Genomic DNA, 15,129 nt, shown 5'->3' on the forward strand with positions numbered 1-15,129 from the left:
ACAGCATGTAAAAAAAAAAAAAAAAAAAAAAAAAAAAAAAAAAAAAAAGTGTTGTGGGAGGGGGGGTGCAGAAAGTCCAAATCAATTAAGAAGACCATTATTCCTCTGCGGGGTGATCATTTTTATCATGTAGTGTTGGTGTGATTTTATTTATTTTGCATTGTTCTCTGTAGGTAATAGATTTTTGATGGTGTGTTCACACCCAACGTATTTAGAGCAATTTTTTTTTTTAGCCCTGCATCATTACCTCCATTAGTTCAGTTCATATGACATAGTGAGACAAAAATCATTTAAATTGTGATGGTAGCAAATAACAGCAACAAGACTGCTGAAAATGCATGCCTCTTTTCTCTAGCAGGAGAAATACGATCCAGCTCATTAGCTGTGACTTTCTATGGAAGCAACCCCTGAAAGCAAAGAGCAATGTAAGGAGGAAAGCTGAGTGAAAGTTTAACTGAAGGCAAAATCAACTCTGGATGAGGTTAAGTGCATTTTATCCTGTAAAACAGGGTGGGCAATGAATGCAGGACCGACATTTGAAATGAGAAATTGCAATAAAGATCCAGTCATGGCTGGTCAAAGTAAAATGTTACCATCCATCAGTTACAATAAGTGTGTGAAAAAATTTCAACCCACTGAAAGATCAGGCTGCTCCTCACCTTTCAATGCCAAGCTCTTTATTGCAAGTCTGCTGAACTGAAACAACGACCTTCTTCTGAATGCTCTGTCGCAGCTTGAAGTAAAATTTATCTCTGTCTTTAGGGACAGGGCTGTAGAGGGGTAAAAAGAAAGATTTATTAAATTGATGTAAACCTACATATGCAAATAAAAAGCAAAAAAGCACAAAAGAGCGTCAACTCAACCTAGCATATGTGTAGTTCTAATTACATTTTCTATAACCTGCTGTTCATTTTTAAAGCAGACACTTTAATAGGCCATGCTGAAATATATATACAACCCCTGGCAAAAAGTATGGAATCACCGGCCTCGGAGGATGTTCATTCAGTTGTTTAATTTTGTAGAAAAAAAGCAGATCACAGACATGACACAAAACTAAAGTCATTTCAAATGGCAACTTTCTGGCTTTAAGAAACACTATAAGAAATAAAGAAAAACAGATTGTGGCAGTCAGTAACGGTTACTTTTTTAGACCAAGCAGAGGAAAAAAAATATGGAATCACTCAATTCTGAGGAAAAAATTATGGAATCACCCTGTAAATTTTCATCCCCAAAACTAACACCTGCATCATATCAGATCTGCTCATTAGTCTGCATCTAAAAAGGAGTGAACACACCTTGGAGAGCTGTTGCACCAAGTGGACTGACATGAATCATGGCTCCAACACGAGAGATGTCAATTGAAACAAAGGAGAGGATTATCAAACTCTTAAAAGAGAGTAAATCATCACGCAATGTTGCAAAAGATGTTGGTTGTTCACAGTCAGCTGTGTCTAAACTCTGGACCAAATACAAACAACATGGGAAGGTTGTTAAAGGCAAACATACTGGTAGACCAAGGAAGACATCAAAGCATCAAGACAGAAAACTTAAAGCAATATGTCTCAAAAATCGAAAAATGTACAACAAAACAAATGAGGAACAAATGGGAGGAAACTGGAGTCAACGTCTGTGACCGAACTGTAAGAAACCGCCTAAAGGAAATGTGATTTACATACAGAAAAGTTAAACGAAAGGCATCATTAACACCTAAACAGAAAAAAACAAGGTTACAATGGGCTAAGGAAAAGCAATTGTGGACTGTGGATGACTGAATGAAAGTCATATTCAGTGATGAATCTCGAATCTGCATTGGGCAAGGTGATGATGCTGGAACTTTTGTTTGGTGCCTTTCCAATAAGATTTATAAAGATGACTGCCTGAAGAGAACATGTAAATTTCCACAGTCATTGATGATATGGGGCTGCATGTCAGGTAAAGGCACTGGGGAGATGGCTGTCATTACATCATCAATAAATGCACAAGTTTATGTTGATATTTTGGACAATAGAAAGGATGTTTGGGGATGATGAAATCATTTTTCAAGATGATAATGCATCTTGCCATAGAGCAAAAACTGCAAAAACATTCCTTGCAAAAAGACACATAGGGTCAATGTCATGGCATAGGGTCAATGTCAATGAGCAGATCTGATTTGATGCAGGTGTTAATTTGGGGGATGAAAATTTACAGGGTGATTCCATAATTTTTTCCTCAGAATTGAGTGATTCCATATTTTTTTCCTCTGCTTGGTCTAAAAAAGTAACAGTTACTGACTGCCACAATCTTTTTTTCTTGATTTCTTATAGTGTTTCTTAAAGCCAGAAAGTTGCCATTTGAAATGACTTTAGTTTTGTATCATGTCTGTGATCTGCTTTTTTTCTACAAAATTAAACAACTGAATTAACATCCTCCGAGGCCGGTGATTCCATAATTTTTGCCAGGGGTTGTACTTTCCTGTCAAATTTAACTATGTTTATGATACATTTTATTTAAATTGACCACAGTAAATGCATTATAAATTCAACAAATCAAGTTTACCAGTTCACGAGTTAGGTGCTGTACCGTACAAGATGCCATGGGAAGAAAAATGCGGTGAACCACAACACTGTCCTTCATGTTTTCACTTCTTTAGTGATTGGGGATTCATGCTCTCTTACCTTTACTTTGTATAAGATTATGTAGAATTCTGCACTAGTATGCAGAAGCAACCACTGATTTTCTGTATTCTATAGTCTTGCAACCAATCTGCAAAATGTGAAAGGCAGCATAACTACGTCCATTTTGTGGTACCATATCAAAATGGCCGTGCAACATGGTAACCTCCATGAGGGGGCCCACTCCCATGGATATATGAGGGGCTCATTCTAAGCTTATGAAAATACATCAATTCATTGTTGCAAATAATTATAGACTAATGAACAAATGGTTATTAATGGTATATTCCATTTATGCTTATAAATGCCCTATCTACTGCAGCGTTCAGGGTAACAAATACTGCCCGGCTTGAGTACCTGTAGTTGCCCTTGCCATCGTCCTCTTTTATCTCAAGTGTAACAGTGAATGTATAAAGGTCGCTATCAGTAGGACTGGTCTGTGATGAGTCCCTGATGTCTGCCGGGCGTGAAGAACGCCGGAAAGCAGTAGAGAAACTGTACAGAATCCGACTGACCTGGATGAAAAAGTACAAGAAAAAGAAATGACATAACAGTCAATATTTACTGGATGAAGGCAACTATAATAAAACAGAGCTGCATAGCACAAATGAGAAAAGCAGAATAATGAATATATATGTGCTTGGTTTCAGTTCAGAAGGCTCCAGGTTCAAATCCCACCCCTGCCACATTTTTCCATGTAATGTGGAGATGCGTCAGGAAGGGCATCTGGCGTAAGACCTGTGCCTATTCAACATGCAGATCCACCTTGGATTTGCTGTGGCGACCCTGAGTGCAAACAAGGGAGAAACCGAAGGGGCTTACTATATATATATATATATATATATATACATACATATACATATATATATATATATATATATATATACATACATATATATACATATATATACACACACACACACACACACACACACACACACACACACACACAGTGTTCAGAATAATAGTAGTGCTATGTGACTAAAAAGATTAATCCAGGTTTTGAGTATATTTCTTGTTGTTACATGGGAAACAAGGTACCAGTAGATTCAGTAGAGTCTCACAAATCCAACAAGACCAAGCATTCATGATATGCACACTCTTAAGGCTATGAAATTGGGCTATTAGTAAAAAAAGAAAAGGGGGTGTTCACAATAATAGTAGCATCTGCTGCTGATGCTACAAACTCAAAACTATTATGTTCAAACTGCTTTTTTTTTTTTAGCAATCCTGTGAATCACTAAACTAGTATTTAGTTGTATAACTACAGTTTTTCATGATTTCTTCACATCTGCGAGGCATTAATTTTGTTGGTTTGGAACACCCATTTCAAGGGCATGTCCTCTTCAACATAAGGCAACATGACCTCTTCAAGTATTTTAACATATCCAAACTGATCCATGATACCTGGTATGCGATATATAGGCCCAACACCATAGTAGGAGAAACATGCCCATATAATGATGCTTGCACCACCATGCTTCACTGTCTTCACTGAACTGTGGCTTGAATTCAGTTTGGCGTCATCTCACAAACTGTCTGTGGCCCTTGGACCCAAAAAGATCATCATCAGTCCACAAAATATTCCTCCATTTCTCTTTAGGCCAGTTGATGTGTTCTTTGGCAAATTGTAACCTCTTCTGCACGTCTTTTATTTAACAGAGGGACTTTGTGGGGGATTCTTGCAAATAAATTAGCTTCACACAGGCGTCTGTCACAGCACTTACAGGTAACTCCAGACTGTCTTTGAGCATCCTGGAGCTGATCAATGGGTGAGCCTTTGCCATTCTGGTTATTCTTCTATCCATTTTGATGGTTTTCCATTTTCTTCCACGCATCTCTGTTTTTTTTTTGTCCATTTTAAAGCACTGGAGATCATTGTAGATGAACAACCTATAATTTTTTGCACCTGCGTATAAGTTTTCCCCTCTCCAATCAACTTTTTAATCAAACTTCGCTGTTCTTCTGAACAATGTCTTGAACGTCCCATTTTCCTCAGGCTTTCACAGAGAAAAGCATGTTCAACAGGTGCTGGCTTCATCCTTACATAGGGGACACCTGATTCACACCTGTTTGTTCCACAAAACTGATGAGCTCACTGACTGAGTGCCACACTACTATTATTGTGAACACCCCCTTTTCTACTTTTGTTTTTACTAATAGCCCAATTTCATAGCCTTAAGAGTGTGCATATCATGAATGCTTGGTCTATTTGGATTTGTGAGAATCTACTGGTACCTTGTTTCCCATGTAACAATAAGAAATATACTAAAAACCTGGATTAATCTTTTTAGTCACATTGCACTACTATTATTCTGAACACTACTATATATATATATATATATATATATATATATATATATATATATATATATATATATATATATATATATATATATATATATATATATATATATATATATATATATATATATATATATATATATATATGCGCAAACTGATTCTCAATGATCAGAAAGTCAGGATTAATGTAAAAAATACAATACAATTGGGTAAAGAAAATTAACAGAATTAGCAAAATCAGAATTAGTGACAGACTAGAGAGGAGGGGAAAAACATATCATTAAGGTCAAAACAGAACTGCATTACAGAGGCCCTGGATCTTTACCTTTATTAATTAACTTCTCTGAGATAAAGAACATCTTGCCCATTAAATCAATATTTACAAACTCATCTAATACATTTCTATCGTGAAACTCCTTACAAAGCTAACATACAGGAAACTCAAACTGAGCACAATGGTTCCATCTGCTGGCCGAAAAGTGACTGTACTTGTGGAGCTGCAGACTGAGCCACCTTTAACCTGTGGATTTAAACTCATGCCATAAAAAAGGAACTTTTTATTCCTTTCAATACAATTAAAGCATCTTATTTAACTGATTATCTATATGCTTAAAGTTGTGTTGGTCAGTCAAATTAAATGCCAGAATCCATGGAAAAACTGAAAACCTGCTCCCATTACTCCCTTTATGTTTGGGACCTCAAACAGTTGTTTAAAAGTGGGAATAAAGAACACAAATGTTTTGTTGCCTTAAAGCAATCATGTTTGGCTGTAAAGTCAAACTCACAGCCTCTTTGATGTGACAGGAGAAGACATGAATCTGAAAGTCCTCAGAGCTGCGGTAACTCTCAGTGAAGGAGAAACAGTCACTTTCCGCTGAGCCGTCCTTGCCACGAGCACAAAACAGCACCTTGTAGATGGGGAAGGAGGCAATCTCTGTACCTGTGGCCTGGTCCACGATCCTGGACACAGTTCACTTTTATTTATTTTTTTCTCCACAAAAAAAATACAATCTTCCAACATACTTATACAAATATGAACTCTTATTTTAATGATTGATTTTATTATCCAATTCATCAACTTTTTCTCCAGTCAATTTCTGATTGCAATTTTTCATTTCTAACCATGACACTGCTAACATAAAAGATAAAAATGGAAGATCTGCAAGTGTCTGAAACACTATTATACAAATCATCAATGGAATAAACATTCAATATCTAAAACAGACTTCATCATAAGAAAAGAGCAGAAGAAATATTTTCAGATAAAACAGGCAATACTTTAGATCATGAAGACAAAAGACATGTCTGCAAGATTTCTCTTAAAACAAGCAGCTCAGCAGGTGTTTAAAAGCTTAATCAGAACTAACTGGACTCTTTAGACAAGACCACTTACACCATTTTTTTCAGGAAGTGGCATTTTTGAGTAGAAGTTGGTAATAAACTCTCCTGAATCTTGGAAACATGGATACTAAGCTCCAATTTAAAATTTCTCATTGGAAAAACACTTAGAAATGTATCCCTAAATAGGCAAAATTTCATATCTTTGCTGATGATGTTGTCCAGCATGTGCAATGTGACCTTATATTGCTGCCTCAGTTTTGAATATTGTTTAATAATATTTCTACAAACCAAGTTTATTATGTTTAAGAAAAGCAAAAGTCACAAGACCTGATCGATGTTTGAATGATGGTACATAAAATGTGTGTTCTCTCAGCAACAAATATGCATATTGTTATTATGTGGATGTCGAATATTTGTCTTTAATTCTTATTTCAGTCTAATGGTCATTTGTTGGTTATGATTTTAAAAACATAATCTGGACATCAGAATACATGCACCACGTAGAAATGTTGAACGCTTTACTTAAAATTTGTCATTTATCTACCGTGCAGATTTCTTGTCCATTTTGAAGCTAAAAGTAAAAAAATGTTAGCTTGGTATCCTATTTTTCCATGAACTGGACCATTTGAACAAGTCAGAAACAATACTGATATACCTATACTCAAAAATGTCAGTTAACCTTTTATAAAGCCACTTTTCCTGAATTCTGTCTGGAGTACTTCAGGACATTCCAGCATAAGCACTGCCCGAAGATGGGAAGATGAACTCCGTGATCATACCGTTGATGATGCTGTGACTGCCGTAAACAGGCAAAAGTTGCATGCTACACACTGAGGTGACAGGTTGGAAGGAAAGCACTCATACTGTTGGCTCTATTGTCAGGTCGATAGTGTACAGCGACTACAATTTTTTGTACATCACCACAATTAAACAAGATGTGCTTGGAATGTTAGCTTTAATTCAACGGGCTTCACAAAACAACATTTTAACCGTTCAACCAGTCCCTCTGTTTTCAGAACCCATAAGTAGTTGGAAAAACTAGCCACTTTTACAGCCAGTGTCGTCTACTGCATCACTAGTCATACAACGTGATAGTGCAGTAGCACAAAGAAGAAATTTCTTTAAAAACATGAGATTTTCAATACAGTTTGTCAGAGGGCACATGGAAGATTTGAGCGCTGATTTAATCTGTTGCACTAACATGCTTCTTTGTTCCACATGATGATGTGACTGGCGTAAACAGGTAAAAGTTGCATGATGCAGTTTCTCCAGTCACATCCATAGAAGCCTGTAACTCAAGCCCATCTTGTTGAATAAACTGTCAAAGCACAGTTCTGAACAGATTCATTTTTGCTCTCCTACCCCCAAACCAGGTCCCCCCCACACACACACACACACACACACACACACACACACACACACACACACACACACACACACACACACACACACACACACACACACACACACACACACACACACACACACACACACACACACACACACAGAGAGAGAGAGAGTCCTCACCTGACGGAGCCATCTGGTCCACTGGGAACGTGCAGGGTGACGGGAATGGGAATTGCGCTCTCTGCCCGTAAGGTGGTCATGGCCTTCTGTGCCTCTCCCTCATTCCGAGGGGCTTTGACCCAGGTACAGCCCAGGTAAGACAGCTTGTTGAACTGGACACTATCCTCCTCCAGCACAGTGGGGCTGGACACTGCTGGAAACAATACATCTGTGTACAGACAAACAAGCTGTAACATATTCATACGTAGCCTGTATTTCCTAACATGTTAAACTGAAAACTACTAAATGCAATTGCTGGAATTTCTGTCTATATTCTTACATATGTTATGGGCCAGGAGTGGTGGCAAAGTGGTTAGGGCACTTGGCTTCAGTGCAGAAGGTGCCTGGTTCAAACCCCACCCCTGCCACAATCCTCCATGTAATGTGGAGTTGCGTCAGGGAGGGCAGTCGGCATAAAACTTGTGCCAATTCAACATGCAGATCCACCTCGGATTTGCTGTGGTGACCCGAGTGCAAACAAGGGAGCAGCTGAAGGGACTTACCTTTATTCTTACATTAGTGATATCAGACATCTGCAATCATCAGCTGACATTCTGAACATTCAACTTAGTTAAAACCAATCAAGTTGTTTTCTCTCAGAGGTCCACTAACATGTTCAAACATGCCAGGTGTGTGCTTCATCTCATCTGGACTACAATTATCCATAATTTCTGTCTCTTTAAAGCATGATACATATGATCACAAGGTGTAATGTGAGCAAAGTACAAACAAGTGTAGCTAACATCAGAGTGACAAAGAAAGAGAAAACACCAAGCTGCAAAGAAAGAACCAAAAAGAAAAACATAAGACAGAAAGAAACACTGGGTTCTTATCTTTGACCTCAAACTGACACAAACAGGAAGCAGAACAATGACTGCAGCAGCTACAGTTCCACCACTGAACAACTGAATCTACACCATGTGAACCATTTCCACTCACTCAGCATTAGTGCCAGAAAATATACACTACTGATAAGGAAAACGTGACATTAAGTAATTGCATGTCACTAATGTGTAGTATGAATATCTGCAAAACATCTGCATCAGCTGACCCAGCCATGAGATTTATTCTCAAAATTTCAATCTACTTTTTGATCTCCTTTAATTTCAGCAAATCAATGGCATGAAAAATATTTTTTCCAACTTTAACTTTTATTGCAAAACAAAGCTGTTTTTTGTCTCCACACACCAAGAGAACAGCGCATACCAGAACAGCCACACCTGTATTACACTGTACATGTATAAGTAATTATTCAGTGCTGTTGAAAAGCTTGGACACACCTTGATTAAACCTCAAGTGCTGGCCTAGTGAGTAAGAGATAAATGTGTACTGTCTGTGTGCCAGATGACACAGCCAGCTGCTTCTTTTGACAGTCAATAAAACGATTCAATGTAATGATGAAACCCATGCAAAGACTTCCACTATCTCTGCCGGACACAACCTGCCTACAGGTAGATGCTCAAGACGATCAATAAAGATCTGTAGTGCAGCCACAAGTACATGACCCCTCGCGAACTGAGGATGGGCTTCGTATTACAAAAAAATGAAGTTATTCAAATATAAATACCTTTAGGGGTCACTTTTGAAGAGCCTTTACACCCAAGGGCCTCATTTCTTAAATGACACTTAAAAATAGTGTAATCTCAGTGCTGATGCAGGCACACAGCAATAACAGCCTCCTATTACTCAGTGTTACAGTCAGTGGTACAGCAGGATGAGTTTAAAAAACATCTCTAGTTTTGGAGGTATAGGTAAACCTATAACAGAAAAATGAAAGTGACTGAGGCACTTTTGATTGAGATATAATACAAAATGTGCACCAAAGGGGCTTTTCAATATTAAATTCAAATGCCCACAAAATCCACAATCCGGATTACATCCAGATCAAACTTTGTCAGGTGATAGTGAGTGCCAGTCTACACCTGACGTTCAAACAGGAGAGTGATTGACGCACCTTTGATTAATATGTAAAGTAAAATATACATTAAAAGTATAGCATTCCGGAGTATTTCCCTTCCCTGTCGATTTACTGCTTGTGAACTAACAACTTAGGTGCAGCTTTTCCTGCCAACAGATTCTGCTCTTTTTCTCTCTGTCCAAGGCACTGATGATGTTACACAAGGCCACCACAGGGGGCTGGACTGGCTACGAGATGCCACAGCTGAAGCAGCATACTGCAGTATGCTTTTGGAATGTATTCTACCAGGAGGACAGGCCCACTGATGACGTGATGGATGGACGCTGGCCCTGCACCACAGGGGGCTGGATGACACCCTGCCTGTGGTGCAATTGTTTGCATGGTCATCTCAATAGCGCACTTTGTTTTTGATGTTACTCTGGTTATCTGTTTCTTCAGCTTTGTAAAAACCTTGTAACTGTTAGAATGGCCTAAGCAGTAGTCTGCTTGCGGTTTCTGCCTCAAGATCAGAGTTTTTCCTTACCACTGCTGACTGTGTGCTTGCTCTAGGGGTTGGTAAAGTCAGACCTTACTCGTGTGAAGCGATCTGAGGCAGCTTTGTTGTGATTTGGTGCTATATAAATGAAATAAACTGAATGAAATAAAATTAATTAAAAGGGGTCTCAAATATGAAAAAAAATGATCTTTTTTGATAGTTGTGAATTTTTTTTAAACTGAATGTTAAAGGACAGGGATCTTTCCAATTTTCCAAGCTTTTTCCCCGACTTTGACCTTTGATGTTGAAAATTGAAAGTTTTTGCATCCTCTGTAAGAATTTCAAGAGGATATATTAAAATTGTGGGTTACACGCTGTTCACAAACAGATAAACGAACAAACAGGAGTGAAAACATAGCCATTGCCCAACTCTGTTGGCAGGTTCTCCTGTTAGAGACAATAGTACAGATAAACCTCGTTAACTCACCCAAGTTGAGGTTCACAAAATCTGGCAGCAAGATATCTGAAGCCGTGAGTTAATAAGGTTGATCAAAATAAACTTATAATCAGCTTACTTTGCCATATTACAATAGTTTTGACAATTTGACGTGTGATTCCTTCCTGCATTGTGATGGTGACATGTGCCCGTCACGTGTGGCTATAATTTTCACACGTACCAGCAACAAACACGCCCACCACACATGTAAATTCCGGCCCAATCTGAACCAGCAGTAACGATCTGAAGCATCATATCCAAAAACTTTGAATCGTTCAGAATCTTCCGCAGAGAATCGTCCACCCTCATCGCTGACATGCAGCAGCAGGAGGAGGAAGAAGAAATCATCAACCAGAATCATCCCCACTGATGACCCCTCCTCCCAAAAACGGGTAAATCAAAACTGACTTCTAGACAGAAGTCTAAATTTTTGGGGTCCACAAATTGACTGCAATAAAGCCGAAATGTGACTTACGCAAGTTAACGAGGTTTAACTGTATTAATTTACAGAATCCAATAAATATCTGTGGCTTGAAGGTATGGAAAGCAAAAATTCTGAAAATATAACTATGTAATGCTTCAGTGTCCATACACAAATCTTGACTTTATTATGACTTAAAATGAACTGTAGACTGACACTGTTGGTGATGAACGACATTAGAAAATGTAATAATTTAACTTTGACTCAAGCTGTTTTTCTTTAAACCCTTTTCTTCAGCTGAAGTCCCTCACCCTGTTCAAAAGTGTTCAGACATCATAGGAGGAAACAATATACTTCTCCAGAAATGACAATATGATGTGTAATTTACACTTAAATCAATGTTACCATAGGTGGTACAGGGTTTGTGTATTGTGCACCAATTTTGTGGAACAGTGTACAAGCTGAAATTAAGCAGTCACGGTCCATTGTTAAATTCCACCCTCAAGTGCATTCGGTGTTTTGCAGTAGTGAATCTCGTGCCATTTCACGGCCCATGACTCACGCGAGATGTCAGTTTCAGCACAGTTCCAGTTCAGGACACAATGTAAACACACCTCCTGAAGTATAGACAAGAAGACAACATTGGGGCATGGCAGAAGTTCAACACAGGTGCTACACCTCTTTCTAGATAACCCTCTCAACTTGAGAGAACGTGTCATCATAATCGCTCGTGAACTCCCTGAATTGCCGCCATTCACATCCTCGCTTTATCATTGTTTACATGCGCTGTGAGACGCCGGAACTCTGCTGGCGCCGCGGTGCATTCTGGGAAGCACAGGGGGATTATGGGAAATGTTAAAACACCAAATAGTGTTGAAGTCAGTTATCATTAATTCTCCACTGATTTCTGAGAAAAACTATATAAATGTTGCCTGCAAGAGTTGCACTGACCACTTCTTTAATTTTTAGATATTTAAAATAGGGATGTCCCGATCAGGTTTTTTTTGGCCCCGATCTGATTCCGAGTCATCTGATTTTGAATATCTGCCAATACAGAGTCCCGATCCGATACTTTAAAAAACTGAATGAACAATGAACAAATGCTAAATATATAATAATTTCATTTTAATCAGCTTATTTTATTATTTATCACTTAAACAGTGCACTTCTCCTCGAGGTAGCCTGAACAATCAAGTAATAATCTACCAGACTTAAAAAATGTACAAATTTCCATGTTATTTTATTTGTCTAAAAATAAATGTCAAAGGTTCCTTACGTTAAACAAGAAATTATCTAATCTGAAATAAAAGGTGGTTTTAATTTACAGATGAAAGGTTTTTAAAGAACCATTTATTGATTTAGCTATTTTAATTACAAGTGTTCTAAACTTTTTAAAACAGTAATCAGAAATTTTGAGGTAACAAACAACAACAACAAAAAACATTTACAAGGATTTTTCTTCAGACACGTGGTTTCTGCACTGATCTGTGGTTCAAATCCCCACCTGACTGGAAAATCACTAAGGGCCCTTGGGTAAGGTCTTTAATCCTCTATTGCTCCCGGTGTGTAGTGAGCAGTGATGCCGGTAACGCGTTACTTAGTAACGCGTTACTCTAATCTGACCACTTTTTTTTTAGTAACGAGTAATCTAACGCGTTAATCTTTCCAAATCAGTAATCAGATTAAAGTTACTTCTCCAAGTCACTGTGCGTTACTATTATTTTTCATTGTGGGTCGATAGCAGCATTAAACTTGGTCCGTGGGCAGGAGGTCGGGGTTCGACTGAACTGCCCACTTTCAGTGAGCTGTGAGCTTTTCATCCGCGTGTTTTTTTGCAGCTGCTCGACTCGTCATCTCCTCTTAAAGCACGGTGATCAGCACACCTGCACTGAGCTTTACAAAGACATTTTTATACTTTTTTCCTCCTTTATTTAGAGCTGAGCTGAGCCGCTCCATATCTGCACGTTAAAACAGCTGATCCTCCGCGACGCGTCAACAACTAACACTATTTTCCACTCAAATGCACCTAAACTCTCTTTCTGAGGACCACATGATGTGAAAACACAGTAAAACTTTCTTACCTGTAAATCTGGTCACGTTTTCTGCATAAATAAATGTTATCCATTCTTTGTGCTCAAACGCCAAAGTAGGGGCGAATCCAGATGGAATGGGGGCGTGGGGGAGGGATGTGCCCCCCTCAACACCCCTAGATTAAAGGTCCAGTTTTGAAGCCTTTTTTTACTACAACTACTACTACTACTTAAAATAATATTAATTTCAACAAGTAAAATATTTAGAGAGAATTTAAATGTTAGAAAAATGCTAGAATGAATGTAATAGTTACATTTATAAACAATGTAGGTTCAAAATTGCAAGTTTTGCTGTTACAGTGCTGTCAACAGTTAAATATGAGGTCAAGAAAGAGGTCTTTATTTTACTTTTTATAAAACAAGTATTTATTTTCATTGAAGTCAAGAAAGGGTGACTATAAAGTAAGTTTTGGCAAAACAGGTATCACTGTCATGTTGAGGTGGCAGAGGGTTGTTGTCGGCAGCTGGGAAAAGTAACTAAAAAAGTAACTAGTAATCTAACTTAGTTACTTTTACAATTGAGTAATCAGTAAAGTAACTAAGTTACTTTTTCAAGGAGTAATCAGTAATTGGATTACTTTTTCAAAGTAACTGTGGCAACACTGGTAGTGAGTGCCTTGTATGGCAGCACACTGACATCGGGGTGAATGTGAGGCATAATTGTAAAGCACTTTGAGCATCTGATGCAGATAGAAAAGCGCTTTATAAATGCAGTCCATTTACCATTTGTACAGATCAGTGGTTTCTGCCACTAGTCTTCCGTGTTTTGGCTGACACGTCGTTCCTATTGGACAGTACGAAGCTACATCACAGCTCAGAGTGTCGAAAGTTACAAACTTACATTTGCATCTTGACAGTCCTCAGTGTGCCCCTCTGATGCTTGATCAGTGTTTAACAAGTTCAGAGCAGCGCAGTGAACGTGAATGAAGATGGAAGCTCTTTAAGACGCGTTCCTAAATGTGATGAGTGCGCACGTCGCTCATGCGCACACCATCTCTCGCTCCGTTTTGCAGACAAACGATCAGAGGACAATATGTTTTTTTTTCTTTTTGTTAATCAGATGACAGATCGTCATCCTGAGGACTTGGTCAGCACCGCGTGCTGCTGCGCACGGAGGGATGACTGAGCAAGAGTTTCGTTGGGAAAGTGTCCATCATCTTCTTGTCATTCCATCGAGGCGTCAGGCTGAGCGCGTAAACACACAAACAGCAGTTCTGCGAAAGAAACTTTGCACGCGTAACTCCCCCCACCTCTGTCCGGTTGAACTTATGTTTTTTCTTTTGTTCAATAAAAAAAAAAAAAAAAAAAAATTAGGTTGAACTTTGACCGCGTCAGGCTGCCGACAAGCGGCAATGCGCGCTCCCGTCAGAAGCGTCACGTCAAAAGCCGAGCTAAAGCGACGCTTCTGACGCCTCTAAAAAGCAACGCACGTCTCACACCTCTGACACTTCTGAAGCGTGAAAGGCCCATTAATCTACAATAATGAGCCTGAAATAGCGCTGATCAAAATAATGAGGATAAAATCTATATCGGATTCCTGATCGGGATGCAACGTCCGATTTCGATCAAGTCTGAAACCACGTGATCGGGCCCGATTTCCGATCACGTGATCGGATCGCGACATCCCTAGTTTAAAGTCACAATGTGCGGCTCATCCATCTGCTGACTTTTCTCAGTGGATTGTGAGTTAGAAGGGTTAAGGTTAGGGTTTGTTGTTTGCTGCACTGAATCCCACTTAAAGAGAATTTTCAGTTTTGCAAATGCCTTTTTTTTTTAATTAAAAAAAGACATTTACAAATACACATTTATTTGTAAAAACCAACACACACGTTACAGTAATTTGTGCATTGGTTTTTACAAATAA

General features: G+C 38.6%; 1 protein-coding gene across 1 annotated transcript in view; it reads right to left on the minus strand.

Moving 5' to 3' along the window:
- Positions 1 to 15,129, minus strand: part of rabgap1l (RAB GTPase activating protein 1-like) — a 422,326-nt gene that overhangs the window by 397,746 nt on the left and 9,451 nt on the right. Inside the window, 4 exon segments of the mRNA XM_034180104.1 lie at positions 660 to 770; positions 3,012 to 3,169; positions 5,744 to 5,918; positions 7,827 to 8,034. Of these exon segments, the coding sequence (XP_034035995.1) occupies positions 660 to 770; positions 3,012 to 3,169; positions 5,744 to 5,918; positions 7,827 to 8,034 (652 nt within the window).

This window comes from Thalassophryne amazonica, chromosome 10, assembly GCF_902500255.1.
Source record: "Thalassophryne amazonica chromosome 10, fThaAma1.1, whole genome shotgun sequence".
Taxonomy (NCBI): domain Eukaryota; kingdom Metazoa; phylum Chordata; class Actinopteri; order Batrachoidiformes; family Batrachoididae; genus Thalassophryne; species Thalassophryne amazonica.